The sequence below is a fragment of the Mustelus asterias genome, chromosome 5 (genome assembly GCF_964213995.1).
Source record: "Mustelus asterias chromosome 5, sMusAst1.hap1.1, whole genome shotgun sequence".
Classification (NCBI taxonomy): domain Eukaryota; kingdom Metazoa; phylum Chordata; class Chondrichthyes; order Carcharhiniformes; family Triakidae; genus Mustelus; species Mustelus asterias.
This window is the reverse complement of record NC_135805.1, coordinates 90,672,782-90,688,823: the sequence shown is the minus strand read 5'-3', so window position 1 is coordinate 90,688,823 and position 16,042 is coordinate 90,672,782. Positions and strand designations below refer to the sequence as shown.

Genomic DNA, 16,042 nt, shown 5'->3' with positions numbered 1-16,042 from the left:
ATTATTGACTGATAAACTTGAAAATTATCTTGACCATTTACAATTGTCTAGTTATCATTTAAAGTTGCTACTAATCCCATGTCCACTTTTATTTTTCTACAGAATACTTACACACATTAAAGAATCCCTACCTCCTAGAATAACTTCCTCTGCCAGCTGGGCAGCTGATTTTTTCTTCTTGGCTTTACATACTATAGGTCCAACGTTCTTCATAAAACACAGATCTGGACATGTCCAACTCAAGCCCAGCTGTTGCTCATGAATTATTTGATCAGCATTGAGGGCCTTTCTGACTAGATCCTTTGCCTCTTTCTCATTCATTAACCAAATACCTTCAAATTTCTTTGCATCAATTGCAGCAAAACGTCTGATAAAAGAAAGGTAAAATACTTATTTTTCCAACATTCTAATCAAACATTTATCAGGGTTTTTTTTTAAAAAGAAAAATGAGTTAAAACAGCAAGGACTGTTTTTGTTAGTGGTCGAGGAGACTTACAAATAAAAAAAATACTTCAAATCTCTAGTATTATTTAAGATCTGTTCATTTTAAACTTGCATAGTTGTGTTCATATAAAAAGAAATATAGGACCTGTTTGTTTCATCATATCTACGCTTGTCAGCAATTTATAGAAATCGATCACTCTGTTGGCAATGTTCTTTTCTCCAATAATACCAATTCAGCTCTGTAAGCCGCTCTTTATAACCTAGATGCCAAAGTCATAAAATCATCCATGTCACTCTTCTCTCAAGTAAATGACCCTTGGATGCTTCATGAAATTTGGATGTCAAAAATTATTGACCTATCCAGCTTTGACAAAGGGTCAACTGGACTCGAATCATCAGCTCTTTTCTCTCCTTACAGATGCTGCCAGACCTGTTGAGATTTTCCAACATTTTCTCTTTTGGTTTCAGATTCCAGCATCCGCAGTAATTTGGCTTCTACCTACTCCCTATCTCTTTCCACCATTTACAGCTTTAAAAGTTAGAAGGAAATATTGGCCTAGTAATTCTGGAATCAGTCAAGAATGTGAGTACGATGCACTCCAGGTGATTGGTACAGTAGCAGAATTTACAACTAGTATACATGGTGGTAAATATTTTAGGAAACATAGATTGTTCCATTAACATAAAATGCAAACCTTCATCTAGTTATAACTACTACTTCCAGTCTGATGGTTATAATACTTGCAGGATAAAAGAGTTGTCTTCTATGAAGTAATACCAAAGGGAACAGAAAAAAACATTTTTTATGAATCATGTGGCAATGCTGGAATGCAAGTCAAAAAATATTTATCAATTGGAATGCTAATATATCTAATTTACCATAAGGTGTCAATAGCCCATGCATATAATATAATGTATACTGCATGTACGATGAATATGCTTCAATTTCAGTGTTAGTTTAGCCTTAGTACCAATCACTCAAACAGTATAATTTTAACTGGAATTTATATGCCACTTTTAACATAGAAAAGTATCTCAAGTTGTTCACAGACACATAAGGAAAACAGATGCTGTGAAAAAGCAGGAGACTGGATTTAACCAAAAATCTTGGTCAAACAGAGAAGGGTTTAATGAAGTGGTGGTATTGAGGCAGAGGAGTTTGGGCAGAAAATTCCAAAGAATGGCACAAGGTGGCTAAAAATACAGATGCCCATGATGAGGTGAAAGAAGGAAGCAAAGAATGAAAGACTTGTATTTACAAGCACAAGAGGCCAAAGTAAGAGGTATGGACATTATAAAAAGGGAGGTAAAAAGAAAGTAGGGAACTATAGACCAGTCAGCCTGACATCGGTAGTGGGGAAAATGCTACAGTCCATTATAAAAGATTTTATAGCAAAGCACATGATAAACAGTGGCACGATTGGACAGAGACAACATGCATTTACAAAAGAAAAATCATACTTGACAAATCTACTGGAATTTTTCAAGTATGTAACTAGTTGAATTGTCGAGGGGAAGCCAGTGGATGTGACTTACAGGAAGCTTTTGACAAGTTCCTACCTAAGAGGTTAGCCCGTAATATTAAGGTGCATGGGATTGGGAACAGTGTATTAAGATGGGTAGAAAATTGGTTAGCAGACAGGAAACAAAGAATAAATGGGTCTTTTTCCAAGTGATGGTCAGTGACTAGTGGGATGCTGCAGGGATCAGTGCTAGGACTCCAGCTGTTGACAATGTATATTAATGACTTAGATGAGGGGACTAAATGTAATATCTCCAAATCTGCAGATGACACAAAGCTGGGGAGGAGGACGCAGAGACACTTCAGTGTGATTTGGACAAGTTGAGAGAGTGGGCAAATGCAAAGCCGATGCAGTATACTGTGAGCATATGTGAGGTTATTCACTTTGGTAGCAAAAAAAGGAAGACAGATTATCTGAATGGCTATAATTGGGAGAAGGGAATGTGCAACGAGAAATGGGTATCCTTGTACACCAGTCACTGTAAGTAAGCAAGCAGATGCAGCAGTCAGTGAAGGCGGCAAATGGTATGTTGGCCTTCATAGCAAGAGGATTCAAGTACAGGAGTAGGGATGTCTTGCTGCAATTGTATAGAGTCTTAATGAGAGCACACCTAGAATAGTGTGTGCAGTTCTGCTAACCTTGCCTGAGGAAAGATGTTCTTGCTATGGAGAGAGTGCAGTGAAAAATTACTAGACTAATTCCTGGGTTAGCAGGATTGATGTCTGAGGAGAAATTGAGTCAGTTAGGATTATGTTTGCTGGAATTTAGAAGAATTAGGGGGTTCTTATAGAAACCATAAAATTCTAACAAGGCTAGACAGGGTAGATGCAGGAAGGATGTTCCTGATGGCGGTGGGGGTCCAGAACCAGGCACCACAGTCTCAGGGTATGGATAAACCACTTAGGATTGAGGTGAGGAGAAATTTCTTCACCTAGAGTGGTGAGCCTGTGGAATTCTCTACCACAGAAAACAGTTGAAGCTAAAACATCGTGAAAGTCATTCTGACTCAAAAAGTTGGCTCTATTCTCTCTCCACAGATGCTGTCAGACCTGCTGAGATTTTCCAACATTTGTTTCAGATTCCAGCATCCACAGTATCTTGCTTTTATCTGTGCTTATTTAGAGGAAGGCAATGTGATAACATTTTTCAAAGTAAGGACAACACCTGAGGAGAGGAAAATATTTATGATGTCAGCTAAAATGAAGACCAGGAAGGGCATTGGGTGACCAAAGGTTCAGTGAAAATGGGGTTGGGGACCAGAAGCTGGGAGATAGATTTGGAGATGGCTAGAGGAAGATGGAGGAGAAACTAGAGAAAGAGACAGGCAAATATTTAGGGCTCTGGTGGGGATGGAATCTTTTGAGCAAAAGGAAAAGGGAAAGTAACAAATGCAGTTGAATAGATGACCTCCTTTGTGGCAGATGAAAAATTCTGCCTTTTTACACTTGTCATTAGATACGAGGCTGGGGAGTAGTTTAAGGAAAGGATTGATAGAAAAGGAATCTGGCAAAATCATTGTCCATCAAGATGAGTCCAAGATAGTGAACATTTTGCCAATAGAGGCAAGGCCTGGTTAAGCATGACATGGTTAACCAGACCTGACTTGGGATGGCGAAGGCAGTGTGTGCCACATACATGCACACCTTGGAATTGAGAAAGCAATGACATAGATCATCCCAGAGAGAAAATGGGAAAAAGTAAATACAGTATTTTGATGGGGAAAGGGCATCAAAGAACAAGAGAGTGATTGAACATATCAGCTATTACAGAGGAACTGTAGTGAATAGGCCAAAGACCAGGCAGTGCAGAAGTTGAGAATATATTTGTAAAAGACTTGGAGATCTGTTTTTATCTTCACAGAGACGTGTGTTAGGAAGTGAGATTGAAGGATCGTGAAGGAGGTGAATTTAGCTGATGAATAATATGAGGAAGAACTTAGCATTAGAGTTATTGATGATGTGTACAACAGATATGTTTTCAAATAGGATTCAAAACCTCATCTTCTTCTGTAGGTCCTTGTATAGTTCTACAGTCCTCTTGTATTGGTCGGTTAGGTACTGGTTCTCTTCGCGATACATCTTCTCTTGTTTAGCCAATTTTTCCATTAATTTGTTCAAAATATCATGCTGCCTGTAAAGCAATACAGATTACACCTTTGCATGACCGTTGGATCATCTACTACACACCAATAACTCTTTCTCCCTCAGAGTCCTTGGCATCCAAGACCCAGCAGAACAGACCAGCAATTATTTGCAGCCCTTTTTTAATAATTAAACTAATTTCATTGTCACTTTGTCTCACTTCATTAGCAATATTTTCAGTAATTCTGAGAGAGGTATTACAGTTTTCCATTTTTTTCCATTAAAGCAGTACTTTAATGTCTGAGGAGAGATTGAATCGGTTAGGATTATATTTGCTGGAGTTTAGAAGAATGATGGGGGCCTCATAGAAACCTATAAAATTCTAACAAAACTAGATAGGGTAAATGCAGGAAGGATGTTCCTGAGGACGGGGGAGTCCAGAACCAGGCACCACAGTCTCAGGATATGGATAAACCATTTAGGATTGAGGTGAGGAGAAATTTCTTCCCACAGAGTGGTGAGCATATGGAATTCACTACGACAGAAAGCAGTTGAGGCCAAAACATTATGAACGTCATCCTAGCTCAAAATGTTGGCTCTATTCTCTCCTTAGAACAAAGAACAAAGAACAAAGAACAATACAGCACAGGAACAGGCCCTTCGGCCCTCCAAGCCCGCGCCGCTCCCCGGTCCAGGATTGAATCCTGAATCCAGGATCCCCGCCCAATTTTCCAGCCTATCTACATACCAATATCCTATCCACCGAGCTGTTCCTCACAGCTACGATGCTTTGTTCATTACAACCTATTAACTCACCCCCACCCCCCCATTCCAGACCATGTGATCTCCAGGGAGAGGCGAAAACCCAGAGTGAAAAACCCCAGGGCCAATATGGGGAAAAAAATTCTGGGAAATTCCTCTCCGACCCCCTGAGGCGATCGAAACGAGTCCAGGAGATCACAATGGCCCTGATCGGAAAATGCTTCCCAACCCTAGTTAGTTCCACTTCCACGAACACCATATGAATTCCCTGCCCCCGAGACAGGTTCCCAACTATCCGCAGTCTCGCTCTGTACTGGCACCAGCAAGATGATCATAGAATGAAGCCTTGAAACGAGAAACAAGGAACAATTAGCCCGCGCCGCTCCCTGGTCCAAACTAGACCACTCTTTTGTATCCCTCCATTCCCACTCCGTTCATATAGCTGTCTAGATAAGTCTTAAACGTTCCCAGTGTGTCCGCCTCCACCACCTTGCCCGGCAACACATTCCAGGCCCCCACGACCCTCTGTGTGAAATATGTCCTTCTGATATCTGTGTTAAACCTCCCTCCCTTCACCTTGAACCTATGACCCCTCGTGAACGTCACCACCGACTCGGGGAAAAGCTTCCCACCGTTCACCCTATCTATGCCTTTCATAATTTTATACACCTCTATTAAGTCTCCCCTCATCCTCCGTCTTTCCAAGGAGAACAACCCCAGTTTCCCCAATCTCTCCTCATAACCAAGCCCCTCCATACCAGGCAACATCCTGGTAAACCTCCTCTGTACTCTCTCCAAAGCCTCCACGTCCTTCTGGTAGTGTGGCGACCAGAACTGGACGCAGTATTCCAAATGCCGAACATCAGACCCCAACTCTTATACTCTATGCCCCGTCCTATAAAGGCAAGCATGCCATATGCCTTCTTCACCACCTTCTCCACCTGTGACGTCACCTTCAACTTACTCCGCTGAAATAATAAGCAGCTAACATCAATCACGTATGAAGCTTCAAACTGATGGAAAGTATCAGTTATCTCAATATTTTGGTGAAATATTTAACTTTTCTAGATCTTAGTGCGATCTTACACAACATTTTGGACATTTTAAATTATTCTGCTTAAATAAAGAAAACAACATCTTATATTCATAACATATCCTTTTATTCTAAGGCTCCAAATTCCTGAATTAAGATAACAGCCACTGACATTGTTTACTGCAAACTGATGTACAACAGCAAATTGATTTAAAATTTGTTTTGCTTTGATTTTTGTTATTCTCTCTTTCTTGAAGCCATTTTTCCTATGTTCCTGAAAACCAAGATCGTAAATGCAATACAATTCAAGAGAAGCATCTTCACAGAAGGGTGGCAATGCAAAATGTGCTACCACATTGAAGTGACTGAGGCGAATAGCACAGATGCATTTAAGGGAAAGCTAGATAAGTACACAAAGGAGAAAGGAATAGAACATATTGATGGGGTGAGATGAAGTAAGATCCGTGTGGAGATTAAACACCTGTTGGACCAAATGAAATCTTTCTGTGCTGTAAAATTTTATGCAGTTTTAAGTAACCTGGTAATCCTCCTTTTTTGTTGTGATTTTGTGACTGTGTTCTCCTCATCACGTTTCTTCAACACCTGGAAGTTGTATTCAAGTTTTTCTTGGTTTAGTTGGTATATAGCTTTCATCTGCTCCAGCTGTTGCTCTAGAATCTGAATAAATAATAAAGGTCTTAAACAGTGCCATTTTTTGTGTTTAATGTATAAAACACAATTTCTCCCTTGTGGGTTTCATGTTATTCATTACTCATAATGTGGTCACTGACATGTTTACTACCAGTACCCAGAGAGAAAACCTTGCACGTTTCACTCCAAGACCAAGCCAAGATTAGAAGAGGGGAATCGATAACTGCACATCTCGGAGTTTATAGGACAATAAATGAATATACTGTAATTATTTAGTGGATTATATCTTTCCTCCCCTTTAAATTATGTAAAAATTAAATTGATTATTTTGTGTAAGGTGCAACCACCTGTGTGGTTCTTCCCAACTTATGACTTGTTTTGCCTGGTCCAATGTCTATTACCACCTGCAGCCCTGTAACGATTACTATCTGCAGCTGAACAACCCCCAAGAACACTGTATTCTTCCAATTCTGATCTTTTGTGCATTCCCCACTACCTTTGCTCAACTATTGGCAGCCATGCTCTCCATTACACTTTTTAAACCACTGCACTGTTCTACCTCTCTCTACTTTTTTAAGATCCTCCTTACAAACCACCCGTTTATAGTTTTTGGTCACCTGTGTTCAAGTCTCCTTTTCAGCTGATGCATGATTTTTGTATGATTATGCTTGTATGAAGAATCTGGAACATTTTACTCTGTTAAAGGCACTATATAAATGCAAGTTGTTTTTGATCCAGGTTACATACAGAAAATTGAACCATGCAAAGCTACCACATAATGATCAATATGCAATATAATCTAGAACTCCAATATAACATAAGCCAAATATGTAATTTTAAATGAGTTAATGTGAAGATTGCTAGGGTCACTGACCCAGTTGGAAAAGGCGAGATTGCCATCACTGGTGGAGAAAGTGAATAGAAATAGGTACATGTATATTAACATGATGCATTACACTCCAGCTCATCCAACCATGTGCTGAAGGCTGTGTTACATGGGGAAGACTCAGCATGGCAGAAGCTTCTGCTCTCCAAGGTTAGCCCTCATGGCCTCTTCTTGCATCCCCCAAAGTTTAGAATGCCAAGACAGGCGCAAGAGACAGATTCTTGTCCCATCACCAGGTCAAGCACTGCCGGAGCAGACTTCAAAGCAAGCACCATCACACCTTACAAGCACAACCTCCACTGGTGCAAGATAAAGTCACTTCGAAGGGTCCTTGCATGTCATTAGATAGAGTTGTGTGATAAACACAGCACAAGTGTGTAGAAAGAGGTGCCAGAGGCAGAGGCACCTGTGAGCAGTCTCCTTTCTCTATTGGGCACTGATACAGGGCTCAATAGTCACAGGAAAGGAAGTTGTATTTAGACCAGCAACAACAAATGTGCTCCCCCTCAGAATTCCCTGAGGCATTGCAAGATTGTAGGCAGAGAATGGAGTCTATATATCCTATATGCACCACCATGACTCAGGCTTTGAATATATGAACTCCTCCATTCAGAGAGTAGCCAACCTTATGCAACAGCATTCTGAGTGCATGCAGAAACTGCACACGCTTTCACAGAATACAGACCACAATAAGTTGCCTTGGCAAGTCAGTGGCACTGATGGCACAGAGATGTATAGAGGAGTTTCCAGTTGCACCTCATCTGATGGTCCTCTCTAGTCATGCAGAGCAGCAGCCAGGGAACACACATTTGAGGAAGTTCTGTTGTGGTCACAGACTAGCTGAATATTGAGCGAATGGAAGCTTTTCATGTTGATGAACCTCACTATGCCTTAATGGCCATATCAATGACAACCGGCAGCTGGAAGCAAAGTTCATTGCCCTTTGCTTCTGAAAGGCCCATCTGTCTGGATTAAATACACTGGCAAGTTCTCACAAACAGGGCATCAATGACCTGCAAGATGAAGTTGGTGTGCAGCCACTTGTGAGACATCAGCAAGGTCACCGCTTATTCTTGGAAGGAACCAAAATCCTTTATGGTCACGGTGACTTTGACAGCCATGAATCACTACCAAGATCTCAGCATGGCTCTGAACTAGCTCCTTAATTACAACAATTTATGGATTGGGCAGGTTCCTGGGGCTGTTCTTCACTCACCCTGGTGACACTCACCAGTGGTGGGAATGGTAGCGGGGAACTGGTTTTGCCAGCCAGTGATGGTATTTTCATGCCTTGTCATTCACCTCAGGTGGAACCTAAAAAATTAGTTCATGGTTTGTGGAAGGAGCAGGTTTGGTGAGCCTTTTGTCATCCCATGCCTTATGTTTATAATCACCAGAATTACAAAATGGAAGCAACACAATGGGAATTACATTTAAGGAAGAGAATGGTACACTTCTTTAAAATACCTCTACATCAGTCTCCAACTTAATTTTGATCATATTGTATTCCTCTGCATCTTGAACTCTCAACTGCTGAAGTTGATTCTCATATTGCTCCACTTTCTGCATTCGGGCTATCATATACTCAATCTGAAAAAAATGAACTCATTATAACACATGCTTTCTCAGAATACAAAATTGTAAAAATAAGCATAAGTCTGTCTTTTTTTTTAGGGGACTGACAATTCCTAACGGTGTTTTTTGTTTAAGCATAAGACAAAAGACTGGTCCTCATCATGGGAATTGATTATCACTGAAATGCAGTATCTTAAGTCTTCATCATTGCAAATGATGAAGAACAAAACATGGACTCTGTGAAACTATAATTTAAAAAGTGTTTCAACATTATACTTTAAATGGTGACAATTCTGCAATAAAAATTCATGGATATTGGAAATGTTAAAGTGATCTGTTAATATGAAAAGATATGAATAAGTCAAACAAACACAAATTTTAAAACATCATACTTTTCAAGAGTACTGTGGCTGTTATGTCTATGTAATAGTAACTACACTTTAAAAATCAATTTGTTGTGATATGATGTAAGGGAGAAGTATGTAAATGCAAATTTCTATGTTCTTCCACTTACTGTATACAAAAAAATGATTGAAATTGCACTGCTTCGCGAAATAGAAGTGAAATATGAATAAATAAGTGATTTAAATCAAAATAAATTCAGATAAATTTGCAAAAAATCAAAATTATCTTCTTTTGTGTTAATAAAGCCTAGCCAGCAAAGTCCACATCCTTTTGATGAATAAAAAACGTTATTAATTGTCTTAAGAGTATCCTTTGCTTTATATTTGATCATAAATCAAATGTATAAAGCTTCATATCCATTAGAAAAACATGAAAAAGTGGTCACCATTTGGCACATTACCACCAATCAGCCAACACAGCAATGGGACTTAGCTGCCCCCACATCAGTAAGTCACCTTGACAACTTTCAGCATTTCCGTACTTACTGTTGGTTTCCCTGATCTCCTATGTTCTCTCATTTTTGGTCTGATTTTCATCTAATAACCTTAAATCAATCTCCGATTAATTTTTTTTTAAAAACAGTTTCCAAAAGCACACTCTTTAAAGACCAATCAGGAGAATTAAGCTTGTAATTTGAAATGGAATGTAGTAACAAACTGCTGCACAGGAAACAAGGTGCATATATTTTCAAAGCCACGTCAGATGACTGAAGTCAATTTCCATTGAAATTGCATGGAGTATTTAGCTTAAAAGGACAGACAGTGCACAGAGCTTAACCAGGTCAAAAAAATAGCCTACGTCAAGTTTGAAAACAGAACAATGCTTAAGTTTACATTTTTCAAGAAGATATTTTTGTTAGCTTGCCTTCTTCAGCACACTTTAAAACATGCAACCCTCCCAGAAATGATATTCATTTACCTCTTTGTCCCCTCGCATCTGCATTTTTTTTTCCCACAACAAAAGGTTACTTTTCATTAGCTCATGACGTTCCAGCTGAAACGCTTTCTGTGAAACATAGCAAAATAAAAAGAGAGAAATAACCCAGTGTCAAACAAATCTTAAATGAAAATTTAAATGTGTATGATCCACCACCATTGTGCTTGAAATCATTCAATGATCAATTGAATCTCTCCAATAAATTATCAAAAATGGCTAAAGATTTATTTTTCTCAGTGGCGAGGACAAAGACTGCAGGAGGAATATCATAGAAATGTTTTTAAAAGTCATGAACAGAAACAAAATGGAAAACCTGTCAATGCTGAATGAAGGGGAAGAGCCAACAATAGCAGAACCAGACATCAAGGGCACTTCAGTACCTTCCAAAAATGTATTCTTCATTGAATGACTTTTAATAAACTTTTAGAATGTAGAATTCATCATAACCAACATAGTCCAAAGTTCAGCCAATGTTCATATGTATGCATTTTCAGTACAGGGTCACTCTGACATGATTTGGAGTGAGGGTCCATTGCATTTTCTAATTCTTCCATAGTCCAATGGTGCTGAAACAAATTGTGATGTTTGTACTGCTATCCATGTTGAGAACAGCTAATTGGTCCATCAGGCTCCCATGCTGCATTTCAGCCTTAGTAGGTGTGCTGATTGTCCCTTTAAGGATCCATCTGCAGATCAGCAGTGGTGCCAAAAATGAAGATGTAATTTTAAAATGGGAAGCAAATGCATCCACAAACAGAGCAAGAAGAGCCAATCAATCACCTAGGATTGAAATAGTGTGTTACTGGTAGAACATAGAACATAGAACAGTACAGCACAGAACAGGCCCTTCGGCCCACGATGTTGTGCCGAGCTTTATCTGAAACCAAGATCAAGCTATCATCCTGGTGTGCTCCATGTGCCTATCCAATAACCGCTTAAATGTTCCTAAAGTGTCTGACCCCTGGTACAGGGGCAATCACTCCCCTGCAGATATAAAGAGGCTTTTCCTGCCACAGGAAAGATCACTTAAGGCACCGATGTAAAGGTTTCACTCCAAGATCATCTCCAGCTGCAAAGAAATTTCCTTAGCTTTGGCACCATCTAGTAACACAATCATTGGAACCCCTGGTTATAGCTGCAGAAAGAGTTTTAACAACACCAGGTTAAAGTCCAACAGGTTTATTTGGTAGCAAATGCCATTAGCTTTCGGAGCGCTGCTCCTTCGTCAGATGGAGTGGAAATGGAGTGGAGACTTCCACTCCATCTGACGAAGGAGCAGCGCTCCGAAAGCTAATGGCATTTGCTATCAAATAAACCTGCTGGACTTTAGCCTGGTGTTGTTAAAACTCTTACTGTGTTTACCCCAGTCCAACGCCGGCATCTCCACATCATAGCTGCAGAAGATAGTACAGTAAATTGTGTGTTATCTAGCATGCTATCAACCCCAATTCTCTACTAACCAGAATTTCTGATGTTCTCTTAATAAGAGTCCTCACTTTACCAATCAGGAGCAGTTACAAAGTTATCCAAAACGTACCTTGCATTATTTTCTATTTTAATTTATGTTTCTAATATACTGTTGACGATTAGATGTAAAATGAATACATTTTATTCCTGACTACTTGCATATTAGTGCGCTGTATTCCATTTTAATGTTGAAATTGTGTCTATTACAATAGAGTACATTCTTTAAATTGGTAATCAGGAATTGCTAAATTGGTAATCAAGAGCTCTTGTCCCTGGTTGTAAAAATGTTAGGGCTGCATTACAACAATATAAAAAGGTGTTCACACTTGGCATTGGGGGAATGTTTTTACTCTGATGGCTTGGAAATAAACCTGTCTTAATATACAGACTGGCTTCAGCCTTGCTCTTTCCTTAACATATGATTATTGGTGTAAACTTTTTGAATAACCGGCATCACCCATTCTGTGAATGCTGGATAATAACGATTTTACTGTATTCATCCATATGACTATATCCTTATCATTACCACATCCCTTTACACTCCCCTATTAGAATGGCTTCCAGCATTGTGGTGCCATGGTCAGTTTGCTCAAGCACTCTGCAGTCCTTGTGCTCCTCCACATAGGTCGCAAATATCTCAGGCCAGTTGGTCAAAGTCAAGGGCCAAGGCTGCTCCATTACTACATGCTGCACACATAAATGCCTAACCTCACAGTCACACCCTCTTATCCCTGATGACTGACCAACCCTAAAGTTCTAATTAACTTAAGGGGTGTATATGACTACCTCCCTCAGAAAAGTATCCACTGAACTCTCCTCCTTTCTGATGCCCCACAAAGCCTTCAACTCAGACTCCATCTCAGCAAGTCTAAGCTGAAGTTGCTCACATTGCAAGTATGTTGTCTGATACTGCAATACGTTCCACAAACTCCCACATGTTCCAGAGCTCTTCCAACTGAACCAGATCATATGGAAGAGAATAAAAACTGGCCTCACCTCGATCTGTATGATTTCCTCTCTATAGGATCTGATTAAGGTTTTTATTTGTTCTTCCATCCGTTCCAACAACAGGTCAATGTCTTCAGCTGCTTTCTTCAGGTCTTTCACATACTGGTCATCACTCAACTTCAGCTCCTGCAAATACAATTCAACGCAATGAGTAATACGTATAGAATATGCGGATTTTTAACTGAGCTTGCCATTTTTTTTCTAAACTTGCCTGCAAGAATAAAACAATTGCCACGTTAATAGCTGTTCTTAAGATGCACAATCCAAAGAAAAGCATTGTTGTACAAACAACTTGATTAAAATATAAAAGTAGAGAGGTTGTACCGCAGCTGTACAGGACTTTGGTAAGACCACATTTGGAGTACTGTGTACATTTTTGGTCTCCTTATTAAAAAAAAGATTAAGTTGTTAGAAGCAGTTCAGAGAGAGTTCACCGACTCATTCCTGGGAGGAAGGGCTTATTTTATAAAGAAAGGTTGATTAGATTAGGCCTATACCCATTGGAGTTTAGAAGAATGAGATGAGATATTACTGAAAGATCCTGAGGGGACTTGATAGAATGGGTACCATGAGGATGTTTCCACTCACGAGACTAAAGCTAGAGGACACGGTATAAGAATAAGAGGTCTCCCATTTAGGACAGATGAGGAGAGGTTTGTCAGAGGTTCATTAATCTGTGGAATTCTGTTACTCAGAAAGTAGTGAAGGTTGGGCCATTGAATTTATTCAAGGCAGAGTTTGATAGATTTGTGATAGGCATGGGAGTCCAGAGTTATGAAGGGTAGACAAGGAAGTGGGGTTAAGACCACAACCCGATCAGCTGTGATCATACTGAATGATGAGCATGCTTGAAGAGCCAAATGGACAACTCCTGCTCCTAAGTCCTATGTTCCTAATAGTAATCACTATAGTATAATCTGGTTTGAAGCAGTTTCATAACTACCGCATTCCCAAATTGCAACAATAAAATGCATAATTTAAAGCTAAACATCATATTTGCACATAACATCCTAATGTGTGACAAGTTACCTTCTGCAAACTTTTAATCAACTTGTTTTTTCCTTCAATTAACTCAGAACAGAGCTGCTGCTGTTTGATAAGAATGTCGCGCAGATCCTGTGGAATCTTACGGGCCTTTGCTGTCAGCCATTTCTTTGTGATGACTTCAAATTTTTCCTCACTTATTGTTGCTTCATTCTCTAGCTTTGCAGTCCTTCAAACAACAAAATACATTTTTAAAATCCAGCATTTTGAAAACTGGAAGGGGACAATTCTCCCAGCCCACTGTGCTGCTTTAGCGGAGGACATTTAGCAGACTTCCCACTGGGCGTTACAGCCTCCGCGAGTCTCCGGGCACCGGATTTCTGGCGCCATCAGCTCCACACCAGAAATCGGCACGGAGCTGTATAATTTATTTAAATTAGTATGTGCATCTGATTAGCGGGCCTGGGACTAAATTCTCTGGGCCCACTAGAGTCTTCACCCCCCCCAGGAGTGTTTCACTCCAGCGGGGTTTACAATAGCTCCCCACTTACAGGGAGCTGGCGTTCCAACCCCGCTGGAGTGAGGGGGGGGCCATCAAGGCCCCACAGGAGGTCAGGGGTGAGGGGTGCCCACTGGGCATTGCCAATTTGGACCCTGGCACTGCCCAAGGGGCAAGGCGGCAATGCCCAAGGGGGCACCTTGGCATCAGCAGTGCCAAGGGGGCCTGGCCAGAGGGGGGGCAGGGCCTCTGGCAGGGAGATTGGTGTCGTGGGGGGTCCCGCTGCCACTCTGCACTATGATTAGTGACAGAGGGAGGGAGGCCAGCAATCGGAGCGATCTCGGCATTGACAGATCAGCGCATGTGCAGTGACCCACTTAGCGCTATGCTGCCAGTCTTTCCAGCGGGAATAGGGGCAGCACAGTGGCTAGCACCGCTGCGTCACAGCACTAGGAACCCGGGATCAATTCTGGCCTTTGGTCACGGTCTGTGTGGAGTTTGCACATTCTCCCCCTGTCTGCGTGAGTTTCCTCCAGATGCTCCAGTTTCCTCCCAAAGTCCAAAGATGTGCAGGTTAGGTTGATAGGCCATGCTAAATTAACCCTAGTGTCAGCGGATTAGCAAGGTAAACATGAAGGGTTATGGGAATAGGGCCAGGGTGGAATTGTGGTCAGTGCAGATTCAATGGGCCGAATGGCCTCCTTGTGCACTGTCCACAATTCTATGATTCTATGAGTAGGCCCCGCCCCCTGATTTTTCACGAGATTCACACTAGTGCTCTCTGCAGTGCACAGAGTGTGGGAGATTCATTTTGAAAATCAACGGGGTTTACTCCAGTTTTCACATGAATTCAACACTTAGAATCTTTTGGGGAGAATCCCACCCGAAATAGTTTCAACCAATATAAATATAAAGTTTTTTTATGTCATTATTGTGGCAATGTCAACTTGAACCTTGGAGGTTTCCTTATCATTTTCTCTGCCATAATATGTGATTTTATTCGTACCTAACCAAGACAGTTACCTTTAAATACAAAAATCTTATCAAGTAAATTCATGAACAATTTGACAGCAATCTGACATTCAAACCACTACCAGACCACAGTATAAATGACTCAGTGTATATTTACATTACAAATATGTTGCTTTCTCCTTTCAAAAATATTATAGGATAGGAGGCTGTGCCAATAGGCACAAGCCTTTACCTTACAGATACTGTCAGCAGAAATCATGAACATATTGATCCATGATGTAGCCAGGATAAGTAGAAACAGTCTCAGCTTTCTCCGCCAGGACATGGCTAACGAATAGCATATTGAGAAAGTTTCAGATAATTTTTAGAAGGACAAAAAGATTCAAGTCTCAGTTAGACGTTACTTAGTCATACAGATGAACTTCTAGCTTTTTTCCAAGAATCTCCATCACTACCACTCCTGAATTTCCTGCTAGCCTCAGTGAATTGGATTTATTGCAAACATGGTGTAAACAATAGTTAAGGAGGAGTAAAATGATATTTTCTTAAAGTAAAAATTTAATTAAGCATTGACTGCTTTTTTCCAGGCATCAGTTCCATATACTGCGTGTGGATGAAGAAAATTTAAATATTATAGTTTCTAATCTTCTGAAAAGGATGGTCTACACCTTAATCAGAAGGGGACCAATATCCTGGGGGGTAAATTTGCTAAGGCCATGCAGGGAGGTTTAAACTGATTCGGGGGGGGGGAGGGATCCTGAGTAGTGGGGCTGAAAGTGAGGGATGCATGGATGGGGACTGCAATGCACGGCATTG

At 40.5% G+C, this 16,042-nt stretch overlaps 1 protein-coding gene across 1 annotated transcript in view; it reads right to left on the bottom strand.

Moving 5' to 3' along the window:
• The window catches only part of drc1 (dynein regulatory complex subunit 1 homolog (Chlamydomonas)), a 65,418-nt gene that overhangs the window by 35,532 nt on the left and 13,844 nt on the right, over nt 1-16,042 (bottom strand). The window contains exons 4-10 of the mRNA XM_078213569.1: nt 13,801-13,984; nt 12,760-12,897; nt 10,279-10,365; nt 8,848-8,970; nt 6,382-6,521; nt 3,963-4,097; nt 132-367 (exon numbers count right to left, since the gene is read on the bottom strand). Of these exons, the coding sequence (XP_078069695.1) occupies nt 132-367; nt 3,963-4,097; nt 6,382-6,521; nt 8,848-8,970; nt 10,279-10,365; nt 12,760-12,897; nt 13,801-13,984 (1,043 nt within the window). The remainder of the gene's footprint in view (nt 1-131; nt 368-3,962; nt 4,098-6,381; nt 6,522-8,847; nt 8,971-10,278; nt 10,366-12,759; nt 12,898-13,800; nt 13,985-16,042) is intronic.